This window comes from Orcinus orca, chromosome 1 (genome assembly GCF_937001465.1).
Source record: "Orcinus orca chromosome 1, mOrcOrc1.1, whole genome shotgun sequence".
Taxonomy (NCBI): domain Eukaryota; kingdom Metazoa; phylum Chordata; class Mammalia; order Artiodactyla; family Delphinidae; genus Orcinus; species Orcinus orca.
The window spans coordinates 136,689,747-136,717,358 of NC_064559.1; the positions used below are offsets into that span (position 1 = coordinate 136,689,747).

A 27,612-nucleotide genomic window follows, 5' to 3' on the forward strand; every position below is an offset into this window, starting at 1 on the left:
ACAACAATGGTAATCATTCAGTTATTTTTCTGATTCTTACTAATTCACAATTATCTGTTTGATGCAGTCCTGGAAATAAGTCTAAACCAAGGCCCAACCTGGAAGGGGAAAGCCTTCAACTGAGACCCATCTGAGCAAATCTATTGCACCAGAGCATCAGGGACAGTACTAACCAGACTAGCAGGCTTTACCTCCAGAGTTATGGGGTTGGTGGGTGGGAAGGACACAGGGAAAGTCTGGCTGTTGTGTATTATTTCTGTCACTATCATAGAATTTCAGGCTTTTATTCCCCTCCCAGTAAAAGGCCTATTGTCCTACACTTACCCTTTCCTACATTTTCTCCATGTTCACCTGTACGTGCATAGCTTTTAGCAATGCCTGAGTAGGTGCCAGCGCACTAGAGGAACTAATTGTGCTAATAGACCTTCTGCCTCAATAGCACAGTCCCCAAATGCCCTACTACACAGCTCATTTTCCAATGAATGCTATGAGAGTAAAACCAGCATTCCCATTTATCAGGTGTTTCCCACTTATTTCCTCTTCCCTACCTTCTTTAATATTATCTTCCATATCAATGAAGTGCAGTAAACATGTCCTTATTTATATTGTATATAGTAGTATATAATTGAAGACCTTCAGTGAATACAATAAAATCAATTTATACCGAAAAATACTGAGACCAAATTCATTTTTCTCAAATATTGTTTATTTGCCTTCTTACACTTGCATTTTGACCACTCCAATAGACAGTTTTAACTTCTTGATGAAATCTGAATTTTTATAGAGAACTTTTGTGTCAGATAATATACAGCCAGGTATGAATATGAAAAAGGATCTTTATCACCTTTTGTGATAAAACAATGAATAAAATTATTTAATTTAATACTGATTCACAATTTTTCAGATACCTCTTCATGTTTATATGTAGTCAAACTATCCCTTCTAAAACTCTTAAAATTATTTGTATGAGTTCATGATCACACATGATAAATTTAAAAATTGAGAAACATCCTTTACTTTTGTCATTGATGTTTTTTAAAACCCTGTTCTAGGTCTGCTAGAATTTCTTTTCCTGCTTAAGACACAAATGGTGATACTCAAAATCAGACTGACAATTATCACAGTGCCAACCACTAACACCACCAAAGTAGAAATGCTGAGTCCGGACTTAGGGGGATTTTTATCAGGAGTAGGATCTGGATGAATTCCATCAGGTATGTAATCTGGTTGAGGAACAAACAAAGCTACTTGTGCAATGTTAGATGCCCTTGATGTCAAATTGCTTTTATCCACACTTTTAATGGCAATGAATATGTGGGTTGCATTTTCTTCTGAGATATTTCCTGGTTTGAATGTAAAGTTTTCCTTGGAGTTGACCTCATTTGGTAACAGATCAGTAGTGTTTACTTGCAGCGCATCATCAAAATTATCCCTTAGATCCAGGATACTTCCGCTTATTCTTATGATATAGTTTTGAACTAAGAAAAAAAATGTTACATATAGTTTAGAAACTAGAGCATACCATATTAAATTTCTTTTTATTCATTCTCCTCAAAGATGTCATTTAGTCATGCCAAGCTTATACTCATATCCAAAGCCTTATTTATTTTTCCATAAAAGCTGAATTCTGATTTTTAAACTCTGCCAAATGCTACCTTCTTTATGAAAAGTGATAGCAGGTTAAAATGTGTCACATTTGATGATTCAAAACACGAGATTATAAAATTAATACTTTGCTGAGCGATTAATTGTAAATTGTTTTCCTCTCACACAACCTTACACCCTTTTGCAACTTTTGCAAAAGGCAACTTTTTTGCAAAGTCTTTTTTGCAAAAAGCAACTTTCACTTTTGCAACAAGCAACTTTCACTTAATCAACACTGCATGACACTTCGTCCTTACCTCTTCCAACATCAAAATCATCTCCTGGTGCTGTCCATGTTAGACTGATCTCATCCTCATCTGATGTGGCCTTAAGGTCTGTGATTTGACTTGGTGGGAAGACGTCAGTCAAGGAGGGATCACTTGGAACGTTTGAAACCACAAATGCACCTCCAGATGCTGTTCTGGTGAAACTCTCCAAGTTTGTCTGAGTGTTCTCATCAATTTCAGGTCTTGGTGGATTCCCTTTAATGTTCCCTGCATTAAAAAGTCCTGGTATTTAATGGGCAAATCTGCACTAATATTTTCAGAACTCAACAAATTGTATTTCCTATCCCACATCTTTCCCTTTTTTTCCCCATATACACAGTTACATTTTACTAATTTTGGTGACAAAGTCATAAGCATGCAATTGGTGGAAGAATTCTTTCATTAGTATCCTGACCAGAGTATTGTAGGGTAGAACTGGATAAATAAATGGCTTTGGCATTAAGGCTGCACTGAATGGGAATATTGTTATATAATTCAACATATGCCTTAAAAAAAAAGGAAATGCTTTATTTCTCAAATTATCTTCAAGATGGGAATAAACCTGGGGAAATTACTACTGGTTCCCTCCCAACCACTTGTGCCAGGTTCCTTACTTCCTCCCCGTTGCAAGTGTTAGGGAATAATACTTCGGGTTATATTCCAATTGCCAACAGAAAGCCCCTAAAAGTCACAAGCGACAAAACAAAGGAAAGCTAACAAAAATGCATTTTTAATCCTTATCATCACCTTCCTCTACACATTTTTCCTTTTGACTCAGTAAAAACTTTCCAAGTAAATGTTTACTCACATATCTTTTAACAGCATATGTAATCGGAAGGATAAATTCTACCACTGGTTTGTACTTAGGTACATAACCCATTAGCCTGTTTGCTTTACCCTGAACTGAAAATGTGGCATATTATTGTTGATATAGGTAAGATGCTCCAAACTAATATAATAATGGGTGACATTTATCAAGATGCCAGACACTGTACCAAACCTTACGTTAATTTGGAGGCACACTGTAGTATGACTGAGAACTTCATTCCAGAAATGGGAAAAGCTATACTCTGAAGTTGTAAACTATTTGCAGCCTTAACCATATCAACTCACAATTATTCAACCCGTCACTGGGTTTCAGTGACAGCTTGAATAATATTATGAGGTACTCACCATCTACTACCCAGCCTGGTATATATGCAGCTCTATTCAGTGGATGCCATAAGTTTCGCATGACAGCATTTTCTCCTCCATGAGCCCGTACTTTCAAGCTATATCTGCCATTTTCTTTATAAGTTGTAAAATATCTGGAGTAGACTCCATCATTCTTAAAAGAATCAGCACCTTATTATAGAAGTGAAAGAATAAATTACTACTGTAAAGAAAAAGAGAAATTTATGCATTTTCTAAACCAAGCATATGGGCTTTATAAGCATATTGCCTTGATTGGGCTCCCTATTCTGTGATTGACCCCTTGGGGAATATTTCCATTTTGCTCTGCCAACTAGTATCATGTTGAATTGATATCCTTGTGTTACTTTGTGTGTGTGTGTGTGTGTGTGTGTGTGTGTGTATACACACAAGGATCCCCACTAAAGAAAAATTGTCTTTGCATAAGATTTAATTATCACTCCAGTCACATACAAATTACCTATTTTGACTTATCTTCAAACACTCCTTTTTATTTTTATTTTATTTTTTATGTCAAGATTTCCTTAGCTAATTTATTAATTTTAAAAGATTTTTTTTACATCTTTATTGGAGTATAATTGCTTTACAATGTTGTGTTAGTTTCCGCTATATAAAAAAGTGAATCAGCTATATGAATACGTATATCCCCATATCCCTTCCCTCTTGTGCGTCCCTCCCACCCTCCCTATCCCACCCCTCTAGGGGGTCACAAAGCACCGAGTTGATCTCCCTGTGCTATGCGACTGCTTCCCACTAGCTATCTATTTTACATTTGGTAGTGTATATATGTCCATGCTACTCTCTCACTTCATCCCAGCTTACACTTCCCCCTGCCTGTGCCCTCAAGTCCATTCTCTACATCTGCATCTTTATTCCTGTCCTAACCCCTAGGTTTTTCAGAACCATTATTTTCCCTTTAGATTCCATATATATGTGTTAGCATACGGTATTTGTTTTTCTCTTTCTGACCTACTTCACTCTGTATGACAGAGTCTAGGTCCATCCACCTCACTACAAATAACTCAATTTCGTTTCTTTTTATGGCTGAGTAATATTCCATTGTATATAGGTGCCACATCTTCTTTATCCATTCATCTGTCGATGGACACTTAGGTTGCTTCCATGTCCTGGCTATTGTAAATAGTGCTGCAAAGAATGTTGGGGTGCATGTGTCCTTTTGAATTATAGTTTTCTCAGGGTATATGCCCAGTAGTGGAATTGCGGGGTCATGTGGTGGTTCTATTTTTAGTTTTTTAAGGAACCCCCATACTGTTCTCCATAGTGGCTGTATCAATTTACATTCCCACCAACAGTGCAAGAGGGTTCTCTTTTCTCCACACTCTCTCCAGCATTTATTGTTTGTAGTTTTTGGGTTTTTTTTGTTTTTTTTTGTGGTATGCGGGCCTCTCACTGCTGTGGCCTCTCCCGTTGCGGAGCACAGGCTCCGGACGCGCAGGCCCAGCGGCCACGGCCCACGAACCCACCCGCCCCACGGCACGTGGGATCCTCCCGGACCGGGGCACGAACCTGCGGCTCCCGCATCAGCAGGCGGACTCTCAACCACTGCACCACCTGGGAAGCCCTGTTTGTAGATTTTTTGATGGCCATTCTGACCAGTGTGAGGTGATACCTCATTGTGGTTTTGATTTGCATTTCTCTAACAATTAGTGATGTTGAGTATCCTTTCATGTGTTTGTTGGCAATCTGTATATCTTCTTTGGAGAAATGTCTATTTAGGTCTTCCACCCATTTTTGGATTGGGTTGTTTGGTTTTTTTGATATTGAGCTGCATGAGCTGCTTGTATAATTTTGGAGATTAATCCTTTGTCAGTTGCTTCGTTTGCAAATATTTTCTCCCATTCTGAGGGTTATCTTTTCATCTTGTTTATGGTTTCCTTTGCTGTGGAAAAGCTTTTAAGTTTCAGTAGATCTCATTTGTTTATTTTTGTTTTTATTTCCATTACTCTAGGAGGTGGGTCAAAAAGGATCTTGTTGTGACTTATGTCATAGAGTGTTCTGCCTATGTTTTCCTCTAAGAGTTTTATAGTGTCCGGCCTTACACTTAGGTCTTTAATACATTTTGAGTTTATTTTTGTATATGGTGTTAGGAAGTGTTCTAATTTCATTCTTTATCATGTAGCTGTCCAGTTTTCCCAGCACCACTTATTGAAGAGGCTGTCCTTTCTCCGTTGTATATTCTTGCCTCCTTTGTCAACGATAAGGTGACCATATGTGCGTGGGTTTATCTCTAGGCTCTCCTTTTTATTTTTAATCCTTACCTCTTACACTATGATCCATTAACTTTCTGGTCTAACAGTGGAAAATCCATCTATTAGTAGAACAAACATTTGGGGGAGCTCAGGAATACTGTATCATAAGGATACTTCTTCATATCACCGGTACTAGAGTTATTTGTTAAATTGCAAACACATTTCTCAGGGAGGTTGTGACTCTAGGAGAGAGGTTCTTAAAATGAGGTCCTTGGACCAACAACATCTGCATTTCTCTGGATCATATTAGGAATGCAAATTTCTTAATTTGCATTCCTAGGGAAGGCTCCAACATTCGTATTCTGTTTTAACAAGCCCTTCAGGTGATTCCCTTTCATGCTGAAGTTTGAGAACCCCTGCTCTAAGTCATTGTTAATCACCAATACCTTCTTAGGTAAAGGTGTCCCAAATTAGTTAAGTAGTCATTGGGTTTTATCTGAGAAATGAAACAAGATACACGAGTTTTAATGTAGCATGGAAGGGGTTGGGGAAAAGGAAAGAGTCACTGGACAGTTTAGGAAAATATTATCATATTAGATGAAAACACTGAGGTGAACCAGGGAACAATTTTGCCTTCTAGATCTTTCACAGGGCCAACTCTAGTTGATGGTAGGATTATAAATTGACTGATTTAATTACACTGAAAAGAAGTTGATAGAAAATTCTGACAATTTAGAAGTTTACTGATGCGGTAATTTCTTTACTAAATGATCTGTCAAAAGAAGTTTCAGTTCCCAGAATAATTCAGAGTCTGGGAAAAAGGTCTTTAAGTACCACTCACCCACATAGACCAAGGAGATAGAGCATGACCAACACTCTATTTTGTTTTCTCCCAGTCAGATCTGGTATCTGATGATGCTCCAGTGATGTTCCCTCCTCTGTTATGGCAGATCTACCTTCCCTTGTGCCTCCGTTCCTGAGAGCATATGTGAACTTTTATCTAGCTGTTGGGAATTACTCTTGCCTGTCACCCTCTCCCTGCCAAGGGCCCAAATTCTACTTAATTTCATACTACTGCTTGAGTTTCACTGTCTCTCACCAGCCTTTCTTGATTATATGCCCCTTAGAAACACTTATTAAGAATTCTTGATTCAGTCCTCAATCTCTCCAATGAGACTTTCCTATCTGTTGGTAAACATTGGTTGTCTAGATGACAAACAATGACAGTAAATAAAATTCATTGAGTGTTTACCATGTGTAAGACACTCGCAAATCACTCTGTAGATGTTACCTGGATAGAATTTCATGCTGGTCCAGCTGTTCTTCCAAAATCTGCATCAATTCTTCTGGTGCCTATCCCTCTGCCCCACACTGCCACAGGGACATAACATATCCTGAGTTATGAAAATATAGGCTTGTTCAGAGAAACCTGTGAATTACCTGCACCATTATCCAAAAGTTCCAAAACTTCTGTTTTCCCAGTATTCGATTCAATGAAAGCAGTCACATTGGCTCCAAGAATGGGTATATACCCTTGTAGAATTTCTGCATAAACAATCATTGGGCTGGGGAAGCTGTTTGTATCTTTATTCATTTTAGCACTCACTGTGATTGGAGGCACAGAAGAATTTGCCGCTCGAGAATTTACTGTTATAGTTAATGTCTCCCCTTTTGCATTTGCTTGAAGACTGTAAGTCCAAACACCCACCTAAAAATTCAATGGAAATGGCGTAAGTGTCCAAGAGCAAGTTATTTTCTGTTTCCATTATCTAACTCTAAAATAAATTGTATAAGTGTGTTGCAGAATAAACAGGGTTTTGAGAATTTGGGGGGTTTTGAGGGTAAAATGATGAGAGTTGAGGCAGTTTGGATAGGACATCCTGACTATTGTAATGCCTGATGTCCAAAATTTATGAAATCTCTGTAAAAATAAGCTTTGGAAAGTTTGCCTTGACCTTATCCTTTGATCTCAAAGTCCACAGATTCTATGATCTGGTAGTACTAAGAAATGGCTCTGTAGCTATCTACACAGCAACTGCACAGACTCTTACTACATTGCCTCCTCAAAGTTATTCTTAGCCTACCTAATTTTTTCCCTTCTCTTCCTTCCTCCTAATGTGTAAGTTCTTTCTTTTTCCTATCACCAAAAGTTTCAGGACCATACAGGCATAGAAAGTACATTCTATTTTATCTTAATTTTGAAATGATACAAGTATTGGCACCCATATTTATGATATTAAACAATGTATTTTCACCTGTAGAATAAATTTGCGAGGAAGTCCAAAAGTTAATTGTTTACCTTTGTAGTTCCTGGAATACTGAGATAGGCCATTTTGGAAGGTGAATCCACTATGAAATTTCCCACTGAGTTTCCAGTGGGATCCAAGAGAGAAATAACGGGAAGCTGTTGGTTCCATGTGATGAGAAAGAATGTGTCCTTTCCCACAGTGCTATCAATTATTACAGTGCCGTTCATCCAGTCAGTACTGTCGAGTTTTAATCCCTTACTTTCAAGCTGTTTAAATATATCAAAGAATTAATGACTGGAGAAGAGGGTAATTTTATGCTGTTTTACATATTTTAAAATTTCTGCCCTGAGAACAAACTTAAATATGGCATACCACCTTAGGCTTGTGATCTCTCTGAAAGCTGATTGGGATGTGACTGTTGTCAGTCAGAAAGTGTGGAAATATAGGGACTGAGGACAGCACAGGGTATAATAAAAGCATTAGAGCAGGAGAATGGGGTTTACAGCTGGAGATATGGCCCTGTTATTATTTTCCCAGTTGTCTTGGCAAACACCCACCCTAGGATTTAGCATTAAAGGGTACACCTACCTCTGAGAAGATTAGCTCTGTGTGTGTGTGTGTGTGTGTGTGTGTGTGTGTGTTGCCCTCAGTTTACCATTTTCTTGATAACCTAAAATAAAATAATGCTGGTGGCTAGAGTGTTTGAGTAGAGGAGACACAGTAAGTGGTGGAGTTCAAGAGAGAAAATCAGAACTAGCAAATAATGAGACAAAGAGGGATATTTTTCTGATGTGAAGTCTTGAAATAATTTTTCACACACTATAGAGCATTAACATTGGACAGTAATCATGCCCAACAAGAGTGGAAAGAGGGCAAACTGATGTCTATGAAGTCTGAAATCCTGAGGAGAGAAGAAGTGAAAGATAGGACCTTTCTCTAAGAGGGGCTTAAAGGAAAGTTTTTCAAGTCTTTGTGGACAACTCTCAGTCAAGGAGAGCCAACTTTATCCACTGACCAAAAAGGTACTTCCTTCATATATGTCATTTCAGGAATGATGGGAAATGTCACTTCTACTCCATCACAGTCCTAAACCGCAGATACCTTCACACCAACGCTGATAGAAGGATATGAATTCTACCATTGAAACACGATGGCCATGACAAATATCTTAGTCCTATGTTAAATGGACATGTCTTTGAGAGGACAAATATTATTGAGTTAAATTTGAATGTAAATAACTTTTTAAGCCTCCCCATCAGGAAAGTCTAGGAAAGTTATTAGACCTTGCCTACATAGTAGTAGTATGGCAAAATAACTAATTAAAGAGAGGGATGCAAACTTTTCTCTGTATTCCAGCTCCACCATCCAAATCCAAGTTTCCATCCACTCAGATAACATACCTCTACCTTGTCACTATTTTCTCCCAAGATTTACCCATCATGTATGTCAATCCAGATTAACCATTCAAAAATTTGTTTTCTTTTTGTTATTTCTCTATTTAAGAACCTATAAGCATTTCAAGTGAGGGGAACAAAACTTTACTCCTCCCCCTTTCATACTGTTTAAAAAGTCCATCCCCCAAACTTTGAGCACCTCCTGCACGCAAATGTCTCATTTGCAGCTGATTTCCCAATTTCTGCTCTTATATTTTAAAGTTCTTTTGGTATATTCCACTCTGATATACCATCATCCACACAGAACAGGCATAAAATGATATCCTCAAAATTAGTTCTCTCACCTTATTTGTCAATTTTAGACAATTGTGTCATCATTCTCTGTCAACAAGACTGAAACCCTCAGGAATGAGCTTTATTCTCCTTCAGTTTATTTTTTGTACACTGCCAAGCTAGATATCAGACCTGTTCTTAATTTGGGTTCAGGCTGAACTGCAAAACAGATCTCCAAACCAATCTGCAATATTATCCTAACCTTACATCCTATACTTCTGTCCTCCTCATTGTTGGATAGTAGAGGAAAATAGGTTTAGATGAATATGTCAAGTTTTAAAGTAGGCAATGAGGTGAATTGGAAGATGGTAGATGGATGACTTGGCGTAAAGTGACATGATATAGACTTAGTGGGAATGGATGTGGAGAGAAACAGAATTTTGTAAATTATATTTTGAAGTAAACAGGCTCTGTTAACATTTTTCATGGGGCATGAACAAAGAAGAATCAATTTATTCCAAGTTTTTAAATGTAAGTAACAGAAAACGGTGGTGTTATTGAAACACAGAAGAGAAGCAGAGTTGAGGCAAACAAAGAGAAGAGAGGTGAATAACATAAAAAGACAGTGAAAAAAGTGCTTTAAGAGGTAAGAGAAGCCCTAGACTTGTAGATATGCTCTGATTATTCACTCTCTTTCTCCTGACAAATTTATTTCCAAGATATAATCCTTCCATTTCCAATCCACATTCTTGAGTTCATTTATCTAAATTAAATATATTTCATAGCAGTGAAGGTTGGGTAAATCTTGGAAGCATGAGGGTTTTTTTTGTTTTTTTGGTTTTTTTTTTTTGCAGTACGCGGGCCTCTCACTGTTGTGGCCTCTCCCGTTGTGGAGCACAGGCTCCAGGCGCGCAGGCCCAGCGGCCATGGCTCACGGGCCCAGCCGCTCCGCGGCATGTGGGATCTTCCCAGACCGGGGCACGAACCTGCGTCCCCTGCATCGGCAGGCGGACTCTCAAACACTGTGCCACCAGGGAAGCCCATGAGGTATTTTTAATGCATTCATATAAAAACGGATGCTATACTATTAGACAAAGTCTATTTTTGGTGGAAAATTTAACAACATTAGGTTTTGATGTTATCCCTTGACCAAACCCCATGGGAAAAGGAAAAAAAATACACCTGCTATTTCAATACTTCAACACTTAATTTGGTCATATCTAAAGGATAATTTCTATTTCAGATTGATTTTTTAATTAAAATTTTATTTGAGAAAGATATAGAACTCAAAACTTATAACAACCAAATTATTTGTCTTGGTTATGGCTAAACGCAGACATAAAAACCCAAGGACTGGGAACTCTGACCTGAAGAGATTGCTGGGAGGCATCGGTGTTTCCTGATGCAAGGGCCGCGAAAGCATCAATGAGGCCATTGTTCTGGGCTTCATCTGAAGCATAAAAATGTTTTCCTCCTAAGGTGTAAATACATTAAATCGGTTGCTTTCCAGAAAATAAATATTTTCACATTTTAGTGATTAATTAGATATCGGGTAAACAAAGCCATAGTTTCAGTTTGTATTGTTAAAATAGACCAAAATCAGATAGGTGTAATGCTTAACTCTGAAATGTTAACTTAAAAATGTCATAACTGGGAGGTAAGCTACCTTTAAACCCCACTTATAGAAATCTTCCTGGCTTAAATGCATGAAATAATCAAAGAATATGAAAAATGTTACAATTTCATGTACTAAAGCTCACAGAGTTCACATAACCTTTTAGGAGAATTATTCACTTTAATTATCATTTAAGATACAGTTCTAACAATGTAAGCTTTCAAGTTTTCCAGCCAGAGTGGATCAGAATCAGAATATTAGAAAAGTTAAAGAACTTTCATATTGAGATATTCTGACAATAGTTGGCAATGAGGAGATTAAAAAAAATGGTAAACAATAGAGACAAGTCCAAAAAAGGCACTACTTTGGGGGGAATACTTGGGACAGAAATATTTTACAATGGCCGTAAAAGTACTTTGAAATGATGGGAGTTTGTACAATTAAGCATTAAAGAGCAAGTATATGTTTGGTAGCCTTAGAGGTCAATTCAATGCAATAATTGATATTCATAACGTTATAAATTGTGTTCTCTACTATGTTTAAGAAGACACTGAAAACATGTAGTCCATTTTCATTACATGTCTCTGTATCTAAGATAATAGCTATTGTATATTTAATCAGAAACCTGTTATTATATTTATACAGCCTGAGCTATTCCTTAACCTCCAGTCTAGACTCTGGTCTCATGTATTTCCCACTGTCCCTCAATGTGGCTTGCATTGTCATCCCAACATGATTTTTTTCCCTCTCATCACTTTTTCTTCCAGAGAAAGCAAACAACTTGATAAATGTCCAGCTCCAATGTCACCTTGTCTCTCATGCCTTCTTTCCCTGACTCTGTTCAACCCTGGGAAAATCAATGGCTCCCTCTGTCCACATAGTGCTTGACTCCTATGTATGTCTCCTGTTATGGAAGAATGTTATCTGATTATGCTATCTGATTACTACTTTTATTTGTCTCTCCTGCCAGCATGACTGTGAGCACCTTGAGATCAGGTCTGGTGTTAAACCAGAGTTAATCTGGTCCCAGGCTCCTAGCACAGCACCTGCACAGCAGGAGCTTAAGAGAAGTTGTCGAATTGTCAGCCTCTACATTTATGCATTGTTATCAAAGGACTAGAATGTATGTCATATTTTACCTGTTACATTGCTCATCTCTATGACTGCTTGATCGGCATTTGGTCCCAGAGCAATAAAGTGAATTATGGCCCCACTTTGTTTCACTTCATCAATACAGGTGTTTGCAGAGCTATCCTCCCCATCAGTCAGCAGCACTATTTCAGATCCATCTATTTGGGAGTAATTATTTCCAATTACCTACAAATATAATCAGAGCATTATTACAGGTGTTCCTAGATCAAATAGACATAGAAAATAAAGTGTGCAGAAAAGAGGAGATAGCTTCTTTTTTAAAATCATAGGATCTGCAGTCAACAACTGCTAGGGGAACTTAAACATGACTTTATTTTTCTGTCCACCTGATGTAGGGAATGTTTGCTCAGATGAAGTTTGTGTGGGAGCAGGGGTGTGGAAAATCCTGCTTGGGTTAAATGACTATGACATCTCAGTCTGGGGAACTCAGGACAAGTAGACACCAAAAATATAATGGCAGAATGTGGCATTAAATATTCTTCTGTTTTCTTTGACCAGCATATCCTCTGACAGGCTTCGGTGTATAAAGTCTGTTGTATATGCAGCTAGATGCATTAAGAGTTTACCTCAACATTTTAAAAAAGTTAATGACTCCAAATTAGGGAACCCTCAGTATGCTTATAAAGAAAAGATATGGAAAGTTCTAAGCAGGTCAAGGTTAGAGATCTTGTTATATAATTTTGATTTTACCTCTCATAGTCACAAGCACAAAACTAAGCATATTGGTGGTGTAAGAGAATACATGACTTATTGAGATTGTGTTCTATTTGTGGCTTGAACCAACTGAGAGTTTTGAATCTAGACACCTGTAAGAAAGGATAAAGAGAATTTATCCCAGGATAGCAACCGTATTTCATCTTTGACAGCTTTGTTGGTAATGGCTTCTTGACACACCATTTTGAGAAATTGAGTCCAGTCCAAGAGGGAAAAAATGACAGGTTATCAGTGGCTTTCATGAACTTGCAGTGGAGGTGTGTGTAGATTTACAAAGGAGGGTTTAGAATGTAGAAATTCTTAATAATGCTGGTGTCAGGGGACAAAGTGACCAGTCTCATTTCAAATTTTGCATGTTTTGAGGCAAAGAATGACTATTATGTACGTTTTATAATATATGTGAAATATGGTGTGATATGCAGGAACCAAACTAAAATATAGGAAATGCGTTGATACATTATAGCATTTATACAGCATCCCCACCACATTCCCCCTACACAGTCAAGAACAAATGAAGATTCAGACATTAAGCATGGTTCTCTGTCCTTCACATCTCCCTTTCTTGTATTAGTTTATTCACTGTACTGGTTCCTGGGGATTCAGCAGGAACTACATGGTTTTTTGCATTCATGGAAATAATTAAATTTAAAGATATTTATTGAGATTTGGGTGATAAGCTGAGGAAATATAGAGAAGAGTGACAAATACACAACTAATATATTCAGTAAAGAGAAACAATATAATAGTGCTACCATTTACTGAAATTTGCTAAGTGTTAAATGTGTTTTACACATTGTGTAATTTAATCCAACTCCAAACTCCCAACCTGTCCCTAGATTACTACCCTACTACCACTCTTACTCCCTACATTTTATTTTAAATCAGGCAACCAGAGTCATCTTCCTAAAACATGAATTAATTATCAGTCTCTGATACTTGAAAGCCTTCTGTTGTGTTTAAAATACAAACCTCTTATATTTTTTGAGGGTTTGAAGGATCTAACCATTGTCTACCTGGCAATCATATTTCATACCCCTTCATTTGCCAAATTCCAGTGCCAATAGCTTCTATCATTTCTTAGAATAATTTAGTTTTTTTCACCTCTTTCCCAAGGGACTTTGCCCTTTTCTTTCCGCCTGAACCACTGGCTCCTTCTCATCTTTCAAATCTTAGCTTAACCATCACACTTCAGAAAGCGCCTCAATGGCCTCTCTACCTAAAGTAGGCTGTGCTCCTCTTTTCCCTGTTACTTAGTCACATTACCTTTGTTTGGTCCCTTCACAACACTATCTCCACAACCTTCAATTATTGTTTTTAAAATAAATTAATTGATTGATTTATCTATGTATTATCTGTTCCCCACTGAATTAACATGCAAGATTTGCTTCTTACATAAATAAATATGTGTTGAATTATTTAAAATATGTTATGTTTACTCCCTGCTCCCTACAATATGTTGAATAAATTAAACATGAACAACCCTACGTGCTAGCTTTCATTACCCTATTGATGAGGTAATTGAAGGCTAGTGAGGTGAAGCGTCAGGCTTAGGGTCAGAAAGCTGATAAGTGATCATTGGAGTTTGAACCCAGACTTCGTGGTAGAAAGCTATGCTAAAAATGCTATTCTATTTATAAAAGAGGGATATTCAATAGAGTTGGGAGTAGCAGGAAAAGCTACATAAAGGAGCAAGGATTTTGAAGAATTGGTACAATTTTAACATGCAAAGATGGAAAAGAAGCACTTTAGGCAGAGGAATTACATGGGCAAATATATGGAGGCTGTTAGTACATAGTGGGCTTGGAGAACAATGTGTACAGTAAGTTGGTTGGAGCATAGAGCATTGGGAAGGGAGAACTGAGAAAATACTGGCAAGAGAGGTGAGGGCAGGTTTATCAGAGGCTGAGAAGCTTTTAAATAACATCAGACTGAGAAATTCAGACTTAATTTTATAGACTGTGAGGGGACAGGATTTCTAAGCAGGAAAATGACACAAATGATATTAATTGTGAGTTCAAGATGACCATTTGTATAAAAATAAGGTTCATAATAATAATTATTGTGAATTATATGTTCACTATGTAATATAATAAATATTGTTCTAAGTATGAACATGTATAATTTTGCTCATAATAATCCTATGAGATAGGCATTCTTATTTTCTGTATTTTATAGATAAGGCATTGAGAATCCAAAGAGACTGAAAACTCTGCCTAGATTACATGGCTTGTAAGTAGCAGAGCCAGTACTGTGATGTCAAAACTCATGTTCTGACCAGTATTCCTTACCCTAAGTATGACTAACAGTTCCTGCTACATCTGGAACTTTGACAGATAAACATTAGTTTCCCTAACTGAACGTCACAGAAACTAAAATGAAGATTGGCCTGAAGTGGAATCATACCATCTGACTTTCTTCTTTGCCTTAAAATTTGATGACTCTTGCTGCTCAAGAACTCTTATTTATTTAATTAACATTAATTGAGCATTGACTACTGCATGGTAATAAGACAAAGTCTCTGACCTCATTGGGCTTATACTCCAGTGGAATTTTAATGGTCATTTATTTACCCATTACTTTACTCATTGATTTACTGATCCATTAAAATATGGACAAGTGATTTTTTCTATGTGATTAGTTCTATGCTTCTTAGAATTAGTTATGTTAAAATTAGGGAGCAAGTATGTGAAGCAGCACTTAACATAAAAATGTCCTAATAATAAAACTATATTTGAAGTACAATTTTCACCTGAAATCCTGATTTAATTCCGCTGCAGATGGAAGTTCCTCCACCAGCAGCTGTAGGTAAACTCGCCAAGAGCTGTCTTCTTTCATTGCTGCTTATTATTTGGATTAGATTACTTTTGATGTAGGCAGTATTGTCAAAGTGCACCATCCCCACCCAGGATCCATTTTCAACGGTCTGAAGCAGGAAATGTTTTGCTGCTTGATTCATTCGATTTAGGCGATTAGAACCCTGAATAAAAAAGGTTAGGAAAAACAACCAAGTAATTTTTGACTGGAAAATAATAGCAGATCACATAAAATGAGTGAATAGAATTTGTTTTTAAAGATTTTATGTCAATAGTAGTTGATGTTATAAAAGAAAACATTTTTTCAATTGATAAAATTAAAAAATACAGTTTTATTATGTAATACATATATATAGTATAGTAAGGAACCCAGGCTTTTAACCAGAGCTGATTCTTGGCTTCTAAGAACCTAAATTAGAGGTGTAGAGTAGGGTGGGCGTTGGGCTGGAACTGGGGGGGTGATGACATCTTAGAGACTGCTTAATTACTCCTGGGATCCTCTGTTCCAGTTGTATCAAGATGAAACTCCTCCCCAGGTCCCACAGTTTCAAACCAGACTATCATGGACTCCAGCTAGAAACTGAAATCTCTCCATCCACTGGCCACCAGACTACCCAAAAGATGAAACTTACTCTAAATTCTGAGAGACCCCATTCCTACCCCACCCATTTCCTCTTCTGCTCCTAACCTCTCCCCACCACATTTCCACTAGGGATTAACTGGAATTGGTTCTTTGGTAACCCGTTAGGACTCATATCCTTATTTCCTAGGTGAATACCCAGGATATATACCTTTCCATGCGTTTGTCTTTTTTCAGTCCCTCAATACCAATTGACCTGTGGTACTTCTTCCTAACACATGCCCAAATTTCCCTCTGAACTCCACGGAACGAAATCATGGTGAAGAACTTTTTCTACATCCCCATCTTAGCAGGTTTTCTCTACCACTTTGCTTTATCTTTAAACGTGGCTCTTCCTGCACCCTGTCTAGGGGAGGCTGCTCATCTTCTTCCAATTAAGAACCTCATCTCTCCCCAGCGACACTTCCTAGAACACTTCTGTGTGCTGGTATCTACCACTCTGATGCTCTTTCGGAAACCCTGTGCTATTGTGGATTATTTCACCCAGCTGTATCATCCTCTGCCCTTTCCACTACCACCCAACCCCCATTTGTTGAATACATTATTCCTGATCTTCAGCATGCTCTGTTCTGCCTCAAATGTGCCATCCTTCTGGGTACCTTATCACATTACATCTGCTCATTTGTAGTCCATTCATTTCAACAATTATTTATTGAGTGCCTACATGTGATAAACCCTATTCTAGACAAAAGGGATACAAAGATGAATAAGACTGCTTCAAGTCCTAGGGAGGCTGGTTCCTAGAGAACATGATTTCAAGCCCTAGAGGAGTTCACAGTATAGTAGGAGAGAAATGTGTAGTTTCAATATAATATATAGTAAAAGAGGTTTGTACAGGTCATTGTGGAAGATCTGCTGAAGGGCCCTTAGCCCAGCCTGGAAGACCGGCCCATGTCCTGGACAAAGTGGGTACCTACATCAAATTTTGAAGGGTAAGGTAAGTATGAGTTAACTCATGATGCGGAAGAGAGAGAATTTTGTCTCTTCAACTATGAACTGTTCAAAGATATGGATCTCTATTCCTAAAGCCTAGTACCATTCACTTAATGAGGGTAGAAGGAATGAATGGCTGAATCTGGTCCTATCTTCTTTATGGTGATGCTTTTTGTCTGTGTCTTTGAGCATAAGGAGGTCATTCATATAGATGATGCAGATAAGATAAAGCCATGTTAAGAATACTCCTGGTTGATCTTTCACTCTCTCCTCATTCCTGTCAAGTATTTACAGTAGATAGAGGGAGCAAGGTTAGGAAACTTTTACATATTTCAGTCTCCAGTTCTGATCTTCTAACAAAAGCTTTACTAAAGGACCTAAAAGTCCTCCTCCATAAACTCTCCATTTTCTGGAAAAAAACAGTTTCTTGGATTAGGTCCTTCTAACTCTATTGCCATCCTTCTCTTTCATTATAATGTTCATTGCCCCTCTTGAGGTCAAGATCACAGGAAGTGATGGTACTTATGCCACCGTGCAGTTTAGAAGAATCCAGGTGCAGGTAGCAGTCAGAGTGTCCTTAAGCATTCAGTCACTTCCCTGTCCCTACATCCAGGAAAAATGGGTGCATGAACTTACAGCCATGCTTCCAGACTTATCAAGGACTAAGCACACAATTCTTTCACTGATCTTTAGCAATGAGAAGACAGGCGGAGGGGGTGGTGCCACCATAGCCACTGTGTTTCTAAAATCCTCAGAACTGCTGATCACCTCCCATGTGCTTCTGAAATCGCACATTTTGTTTTGTAGGCTTGGAGCTTCACGGTTATGGGTTTTGTTGTTACAGAATTCAGCGACCTAAAAGGTTAACAAAATGAAAGGAAATTTTATATATGATGAATTTATTTTTTTATATGATGCATTTAAAAACTCAACTACAAATCTGAAAAGTATTAAAAACCTCTTCTCTAAAAATGTTGTTTATTGAATGAAATATGATTCAGGGAGGAAACATATAATAGTAAGGCAGATTTTCAATAATAATAATAATAATAGGTGACACTAGATGAGTACTTACTATGTGCCAGCCAATGTTCGAAGAGCTCTATAATAATACATCTAATCCCTGAACAGATATTTTATAAACATGATAACAAGTCCTCTGATTATAAATATACAGTCTGAAGTAATGATTGGTATACTTACAGAATCAATACCTTGCATAAACATTATGGATGTCTTTTCAGTTTGATATTTATCAGGGAAGAACTGACAATCTTTTTCATACAGTTTTGTCTTGGAATCAATTTTGCATCCCTTAGCTACACAGCTGTTTCCTTGACACTTATACACTCTGTTTATACCAGTAATGCCTGTGGAACACCTGAAAATGTGTGACAGTTAGTCTTTGAGGCAACCTAATCATTAAAATTTTTATAAAACCTTAAGTGGTCTTCTTATCAAGGTTTTCAATAATGATCTTTATCAAGGTTTTTATTCTTATTTGAATACCACATACATCCTATTTTGACAGCAAAGTTTCAGGGTTCCTACCAGAGCACTTATCTGTTTTTCAAGAAATTTTTGAGGGAAATTTTAAGTAGGATCTCCAGTCTATGCAAAGGGTGAGTTCTCTTCTGGAATTAAATCTCCTGCTCTCCTGCTTATACTAGTGGCTGTAGGCTCCCCTTTTCCAAACATCTCTCCTAGTACCCTTGTGATGGTAAATGCACTGCAGGCATCTGGAAAAGGCATCTTATGAAATCATTTACTCTTGGTACCACTTTAGCCTGAGGCTGTTTGTGTATTTCTTATTCAAAGAAATTATCCTCAAGAGAATGAAATGTCACATAGCTACAAGTATTTTGATTATTCAAGGAATATTTTTATCCAAAGTGAAATGTGGCTAGAAGGAAAGACTGGGATACTGCCAAGGACAGTAAAGAATAGTAGAGGGATTTTAGACATATGTTTTATTGCATGGAATTTGCCATAAGTGGTAGTGATTGTAACAAATATGCTGGAATGTGAAATGTAGCTGATCTTTTCAGTATATTCCAGTTCAAATTTAAAAAGCAAAGACTAGATTTTATTTAGTAATTCAGGGAGTCTTCTAAATATGTCTGTGCCTCTATTGCCCCAAAACTCAGCAAACATAATGGTGTTATCTGTGTTAACAACCATGATGAATAGTATGCATAGACTTAGACATTTAGGGGAATATGATATAAACAAATGTAATCACATAATAGTCTTTAAAATACTCATCCTAAAACTTGGTGCTATGGTGCTGAGGAAGGACCTACTCTGAAATCTGTACATTTTTGATAAGTCCCCTCCCCCAGCAGGGCATCTAAGATTGATTAAGCTGATGATGCCCAATTTTACATTGATTACCCCACCCATTCTGCTCTCTTGATCTCAGAATCAAGAGGATTGTCCATTATTAACTGTGATGTTAGATTTGTATTTTAACATGAACGTTATAAATCCCAGGAAATTTCTGTTTGGCTCTTTGAAGCTGGTTGATTTCCTACTCAGTCGCATTTACCACTACTTATTTTTTTCATTCTTTTGTAGAGTAAATAATTTTGACCTCCTAGCACATAGTACAACCCTTTACAGAGAGCACTCACTTCAGCAAAAATGAGTTCTGGCAGCTATGGTAGAGAGGTATAAAAATATGTCAACTTGACTACCAAATGCTCTTGAAGTTATGTGTATTTTAAATGAACAACCAGCTTCAGGACTTCCCTGGTGGCACAGTGGTTAAGACTCTGTGCTCCCAATGCAGGGGCCCTGGGTTCCAACCCTTGTCAGGTAACTAGATCCCATATGCATGCCACAGCTAAGAGTTTGCATGCCACAACTAAGGAGCCAGCAAGATGCAGCTAAGGAGCCCGCCTGCCGCAACTAAGACCCAGCACAACCAAATAAATAAATAAGTTTTTTAAATGAATAAATAAATAAATGGACAATCAGCTTCTTTGAGATACATTTTCTTAAAAAACCAAAAAGCACTGTTTTGTGATATCGTATCTGTTACCTGCATTGGGACAAAAATGAAAGCAAGGCTTTTGAAAGAAATCAGTCAAAGGAAAATGAGAAGTTACTGCCTGCGGTAATTTAAGACAGTTTAAATAGTCATGCCTTGTTGCTTCAATTTTCTTTGTGTTAGCGCTGTAGAAAGGCTCATCATCATTGTACTCATCAAACACTCCCCAGCGGAGATGGGCCCACTCATGAACAAACAGTCTACCTGTGGGAAAATATTTCAAATACATGATTATATTTCAAGTGACATAATCCATCCCTCATATATTTTAAGAAAATTTTTTAAAATCCAGAAATTTTAGGCTTTGAATAACTGCTAACATTTATATTTTTGTTTATAAAAAGAATACTGAATTACATTTCATTTTATTAATTATATAGTTTTTAGCATATTATTTTTTATTCCACATTTGTTAAGTCAACGAAACATTTATTATGTGTATGCCATGGGCAGAACAGATTGAACTTTGAGTTTTGGTTCTTGGGGGGCAAAATGTCTTAGATATTACAGTGGTTTTTGGCTCTACAAAACTCACTCCTGCCAACAACATAAACATACATATAACACATCTGTGGTATTAAAATTTCACGAAGGTACAATTAGTTTAAAAATGTCTATATATGCTCCGTAGGAGATTGATAATGAAAGAAAAAGATTGAAAAACACTGCTATAGACAAAATATAATTTGGGCGGGTGTCTAAATAAGGTGATTAATTTATAATACTTAGCACATATAAGCATTAATGAAATGAAAACATTATTTTCAATTATATATATTCAGCACTATACTAGATTCTAGGAAATATACATATGAGTAAGATATAATCCTTGACTAGGATAAGGTTAGAGAGAGGGAGTCAGAATTAAAATTTTTCTTCCCTAAGAATTTCAGGGTGAATAGAAGAATAAAGAATTTCATCCTTGAAATGCAGGATGAAAAAATAAGTACATTTTTTGTTTTAGCAATATTAGGAAAAACTTCAGCAGAAATAGATATGGAGAAGTAGAAGTTGGAAATATAGTCTGGTCCACTACAATGTGTGTTTCTCCAATTCAGATTATCTCGTGAGATCTGAAAATCAGAGGACACTGTCAGTATTATGAAGAAGTCATGTTTCTTCTTTAAGTCATTGCTACTCAAAATGTGTTCCTTGCACCAGCAGTGTCAGCATCACATGGGAGCTGACAAGAAATGCAGAATCTTGCGTCTACTCTAGACCTATTGACTCAGAATCTGCTTATTAACAAGATCCCTAAATTATTCCTCTACACATTAAAGTTTAAAACACTGTTTTTAGGTTCCTAGGCAAATGGGGCCAGATGAGTGAACATGAATTATATACATCCTTCAGTGTGGGAGGAAAAAGCTCTCATATCAGCTACAGTGCTTGGAATTTGGTGAATTTTAAGAAAATTTAAATCTGCCTGAACCTGTGGTTCCTTTTTTTAGAAGAGTCCACTCTCAGACTGGCTTTCTTTTCAGCTTATGACTGGTTGCCTGGCTCCCATGCCCTCCTCAGTTTGCTGAAAGAAGAGAATTCAGGTGATCTGACCACACATGCAAAAAGGTAACTATGTGAGGAGATGATATGTTAATTAGCTCAACTGTAGTAATCATTTCACTATGTACATGTATAGCAAATCATCATGTTGTACATCTTAATTATATATAATTTTTATTAAAAAAGCAACACCTCTGACTTAGAATTCCATTCCTATCTCAATCATTGTCTCAGTTCCTACTAGCCCTGTTCTCACTTCCAACAGCATTTCTGTGTGTGTGTGTGTCTATGTGTCTGTGTGTCTCTGTACTTTAAATATCTTCTGTGGAGGCAGCTTGCAGCCACACTGAACTGCTGCTTGGATGGTCCAAAAGATCTTTCCAGGGACCTATTGATTTTGTTATCATTTTTATTACAAATACATAGATTTTGAGGAGTTTCTTCTTCATCTTATTTCCCCCCAAAAGCCTTGTTGTTTTTAAGGCATTGTTTTGCAGAATGTGAGTTTTCCCACAAACACATGTATCACATTATGGCAGAAACACTTGTCTAAGAAGGAAGGGGGGAAACTGTCAGTTATGGGATAAGGGCTGAGGTGAGGGGTATGGGAAAAGAATAAGAACTCCGGTAGGGACATTGGCTTTAGACACTGAAGAAAATCTTCCTCTTCTAAGACAGGTGGAAGTGGAGGAAAATGAAGGTGGACATGAGTTTGGGAGTAGAAAGGAAGAAGGAAGGGACCTCTATTTTCTCAATCAAGGCATCCGTTAACTCATGAGGTGTAAAACACTGGCTAGTGATCTTAAGAAAAGTGGTAGAAGCTTTAAAACAGCTGCTATGGGGAATGAGAAAGCGAGAGGAGAGAAGGCAAGTCCAATCATTGTTGAGTAGATTTGAGGACTTCACTGAGCTTGGAAAATGTGTTTTTTTAAAATATACCAATTAGGTTTACAATTTCCTTTCACAATCTTGGAAACATATTAACAAGTGTCAAAAAAAATGACTGGAAATTCAGTACAGACAATTGGCAAGTTGAATAAAACATAAGGATAAGAATGGTGAGGGAGTTGTGCTATTTATACTTGTAGCTGACATGACTGACTTTGCTGGATATGTCAGGTAGAAAAGAAAGTATGTCTAGAAGGGCACAAAGGATTAGAGGTGGCAAGTACAACAAACATGGTCAGACTAAGGTATGGAGGAGAGGTAAGATTGGGATGGGATAGGATGATGGAGCTTTTAGGATTGGGTCCAGGCAATGTTGAGGACCATGACTAGCTGACTGTTTGACAGAGATAAGAGACTTAATGAATGTTCGCTGAAGGGGCAGTGGAAGAGGAAGAAGTGGTTCTGGGTTGTGCAGATTCAGGAAGGCTTTCATTGAGTAGTGACGCATGAGTTGGACTCTCCTTTGACAATAATTTTCATTTTCGTCTGAAAAATATTGTGCTTTAGTTCATTTGAAACAATGATCTTAACTCTTAGATTGAACCAGATGAAATTGCCATTTTCATAGGTAAAAATGATCACTTATAGACAAGTTCATCTGGTTCAAAGAATGGATTGAATAATAGTATCAGCAACTAACAGCCTGTGAGCATTTTCTCTTGGCCAGGAATTGTCATCTTGGCCCTTTTCAGGGGCCACAAATCTGCCTTCCATGGAGGTGGCAGGTGATTGATTAATATCCAGCAGTGGAGAACTGAAAAATTAAAACCTAAAAAGTGTTCCTAAAGCAAAACATCTACTATGGCTATCCCATGTTCAAATTTCTGTAGAGACCATACTGAGTACAATTACAAGGATGATCTAGTTTAATATTCCCAACATTTCTATAAGATAGGAGCTCCTCTACTCACCATTTTTTAGGAAATAAGCACAGAGAGGCTGGGTTGCTTGTCCAAAGTCACCCATAGCTGTAGGGGAGTCAGGATTTGACCCTGGGGACTCTGGCTCCAAGGCTTGTATACTGAACATGGATATAAAGCTGCATGTTGGAATCATGGCAAAACATTTGTTTTAACCAAAATTCCTACCTGATGGTCCAAATTCATTTTGTTTTTTTCCAAGTACAAAGTCAGGGGTGAAGTGAATGTATTCTCCTTTTTCTTCACAGCCTGTGAACTGCTTGGTATATGGTTCATCTCTACCGGGGAGGGTAGGTGGTGAGACTAAAACATCAACCTGAAAATGTTTAAAAAGGTGTTTAAAACGTCAGAATAGGAATGATAACATTTGTGTGAAAAACTCTGAAATGATTAATTTAGGTCAAAATTGACAAGCAGCAGAGAAAATATTTTTAAGAGACACTTTTTGAGTCTTACATGTTTGTAACTTTCATGCTTTGGCCTCTTGTACTGAATGATTTTCTTCCAATTCTCTGGAATTAATATTGATACATTTTTGAAAAAAAATCTTTTTTCTGTGGCTTCAAACAGATAAGTAGATGCTGCAGTCACCATGTCCTATTATCATAGGAAAAAAGAGAAGTGAGGATGGCCAAGGTAGAGAAGACTAAACGAACAGGCATTCATCACAAGCAATTCTCACCTTTAGTCATTAATACAAAAAGCAACTGACTGGTGAGTAGGGTTTCTGATTCAAAATTTGAAATCTGTCACCTGTCAATCCAAAACTGTGGCTTAATTCTGCACATTTAACAGCTTTCAGTCTTCTATAATCCTACATCAAAAGTCAAATACTTATGTTTGGCATTACAAGGAATTGTCTAATATGATAAAGGGCATGGACTTTGGAAGCATCTAGACTTGGTTCCAATACTAGCTTAATACTCTGGCTTAGACCTTGGCTAGTTTATATGACTGCTTTGAATCTCAGTCTCCTTGTCTCCTTAATATACTATTACAACCTATCTTTAAGGTTGCCACAAACATGAAATTAGTTATAAACTACACATAGGCAGTCATAAAACTCACTGATATCATTACTATTATAATTCCTAGTAGGGAACAGCCTTACCTGATGCAAGCTGTGGAAAACAGTTCATGGTGATGGCCCATAGAAGAGATTTTCACTATATTCCCACCTCCCAGCAGGGGCAGCTGGGTTGGGAGCACAGCGAGTGGAGTAGTGGAAAAATTCATAGGAGAGGCAGAGCTTTTTGATCATAGGCAGAGCTTCTTGCTCTGCCATCAGGCTGAAAATAATATCACCTTATATTGTTTAGTATCCTGAACCCCAAAATGTTATGATTAATGAGAGAAATTGTTCCTCCGAAGAGCTTATTATCTAGTGGAGTAAATAGATGGATTAAATGTTCATCGGTAATCTATTCTGCATGATCAAATCCACTGAATAACTGAGGAATACCGGGTGCTGGATGACGGTGTCAACCTCTTCATGTTGCTGGCAACACCACAGTCTACAGTATTGTTTATGTCAAAGTAGATCCTCCTCTCAATTCTTCCTGACCTAACATAAGACCACAATAAAATTATTCTTCTTCAGGAATTTCAGGACATTCTTTCCTGTTCTCTGGAAGATGGTCTAGTGTGCTCTTAGTGTATTGAAGAGATCATTAAACTGACGAGGCTCAGGACAGGGATCAGCCAGAAGCCAGAGTGCAGAGGACTGAGACCCAGATGACCAGCTCTTGTTAGGAAGAGGGCTTCAGAGAGCTCCCAAAGTAGGTTGGAGGTTACTTCTCAATTGATGATAATTATATTTTTCCAACTGTTCAGGCCAAAACCGCTGGAGTTTTTTTTGTCTCCTACTTTCCCTCCACCCCTCCTCTACTCCACACACCTATCAAAAAATTTCTCTATGACACTCTTAGAATTTGTCCAGAATCACACCACAGTAATGATCTCTACCACAATATCCCTGCCTCTATTCAACATTACTTCTCACCCTTGAAGCCTTCTGTGACTTCTATTTTTACCTCCTCCCCTCCCCTACCCCACACAACTAAACCATCAGCAAATTTGCTTATGATAACCTCACAGACAAAGAACATGTTCAGAATCACACCACATTAATGATCTCTACCACAATATCCCTGTTCCAAGTCACCAGCACTTCTCACTTGCAACAGCTTCCGACCCAGTGTCCCTCTGTACCTCTATGCTGCAACAGAGCTTATACAGGATGAAGGGACAAAGGAAAGCCCTCTACAGTGTTTCCTCAAACTGCCGACAGAGTGACTCCAGAACAAGCACAAGAGAACACACCTCTTCTCTTCTATGGATTCTGATTTCACTCAGAGTAAAAGCCCAAATCTTTCTGATGGTCTGGGCCCTGCTACCTCTCCACCTTCAGCTCTCCCCCACCCTTCTTCCTGCTCATTCACAGTTGTTTCCTTGCCCACATCAGACATGCTGTCACCTCCAAGCCACTGCACCTGCTGTTCCCTCCCCCAGGTTTTCAACTGGCTCTTCCAGGCCTCCGCCCCGATGTAACATCAACAGTGAGACCTTCCCTGACTACCCTGCATGAAACAGTAACCCACATTCTCTCCCTACCCCAGTCCCACCAACACTGCCTATCCCCCTTTGCTGATTTATTGTACTGCATAGCAACTTACTACCGTTGGCCTGCTCTACGTTGACATGTTTTTATTATCTATTATCATCTGAAAAGGATATATACTGCAGGAGATCAGGAGCTTTAAAAAATTTCACTGCTCTCTCTCCTGGCATGCCATAAGCAGGCATTCAATAAATAACTGTTTAAAGAACAGACAAGTCCAAGTGATTGTCTTCCCAGTTCAGTTCACCCTGCTGCTGCTTCTCACCAGAAGGATGGGAGGTAATTTTCCCTTTTCGGTTCGTAACATTTGATAGCAACGGACTTAAAACAAAGATTCTCTTTCTTTGATCCCCTTTTCTTTCCTCCAAAGCAAAGATTCTCTTTCTTTGATCCCCTTTTCTTTCCCTCCTGCAGTGTGAAAAGAGATTGTGTTTGTCAAAATAAATGGCACAGGGACTATAAACACTCCCTGTGCTCCAGACATTTTCTGAGGCTGAATTTAAGCAGTAAAGATGTACTGCAGTGAAGTTGTGTGCTGAGGACCACCCTGCAAACTGTGTTTGAGAGACATTAATGAGTTGTATGTAGGCCTGGAAATATGCTAAATATTCAGAAAACGTTATAGTATATCTGAAATAAAAGTAAACTTTCATCCAAAAAAAGAACAGATAAATCCAGTTGCTAATTTACAGATTAAGAAACTGAGGATCAGGGAGACCCCATGCCTTGTCTTTGGTCTTATGGTGAGACAGGGTAGAATGCTGTCTAGAACCTTCAATTTCCACTGCCCATTGCAGCATTGTTTTTTACTTCACCATGCTGCTTTTAAACTTCCTAGAATGCTGAGAAGTTTCCATTGCAATTATTAACTACTATATATTTTTTCTCATCAGTTCAAACAGAAGAAATCCCATTTCTTTCTTACCTTTATCTGTTGAATTAGTGTTTCATCTTCTGGCACAGCAGGGTCTATAGCAATGATAATGCCCTCGTAGCCATTGTTATCCAGCCGAACAAGGGAAGTATTGGACCCCTGCAGCAGGTATAGGGCCAAGAAGAAGACAAAACTTCTGAATAACCCCATTGTTCCTCTTGAGTTGTTCCCAGCCCCAATGTTGTTCAAGAAGCTTTTCTGTCACCTTTAATCTCTCTCTCTATATATATACTCTTAAACATTGTCAACGTTGGCTGATTATGCAACATTGACTGTATAAAGGTCAAAGTTACATATGTGGGAAAATATTTGGCTTCAGTTTACACAATCGTTTTATTGTATATTATTGTAAAAATGATCTGAATCATAGAAGAGTTCAGATATTTTAATAAAATACATTGCACATATTCCTTTGGGGACATATTTTCTATACTTTCTAATTCTAGCTAATTTCCTCTGTATAGACATATATTTTGTATTTTCTGAAGAGTGCAATGTGAAAATAAACAAAATTTCATAATGATATTAATAGAAACAATAC

The 27,612-nt window shown here is 37.7% G+C and overlaps 1 protein-coding gene across 1 annotated transcript; it reads right to left on the reverse strand.

The window, feature by feature from the left end:
- CLCA4 (chloride channel accessory 4) lies at window positions 1–27,612 on the reverse strand. Its single transcript, XM_004262985.3, has 14 exons — window positions 27,063–27,612; window positions 23,974–24,114; window positions 23,686–23,833; window positions 20,242–20,350; window positions 18,298–18,475; window positions 17,731–17,949; window positions 15,458–15,685; window positions 11,982–12,159; window positions 10,595–10,701; window positions 7,611–7,826; window positions 6,752–7,019; window positions 3,084–3,254; window positions 1,902–2,138; window positions 1–1,478 (listed from the first exon to the last, which is right to left on the reverse strand). The coding sequence occupies exons 1-14, from the start codon at window positions 27,219–27,221 to the stop codon at window positions 1,036–1,038; spliced, it is 2,802 nt and encodes a 933-aa protein (XP_004263033.2). The 5' UTR covers window positions 27,222–27,612; the 3' UTR covers window positions 1–1,035.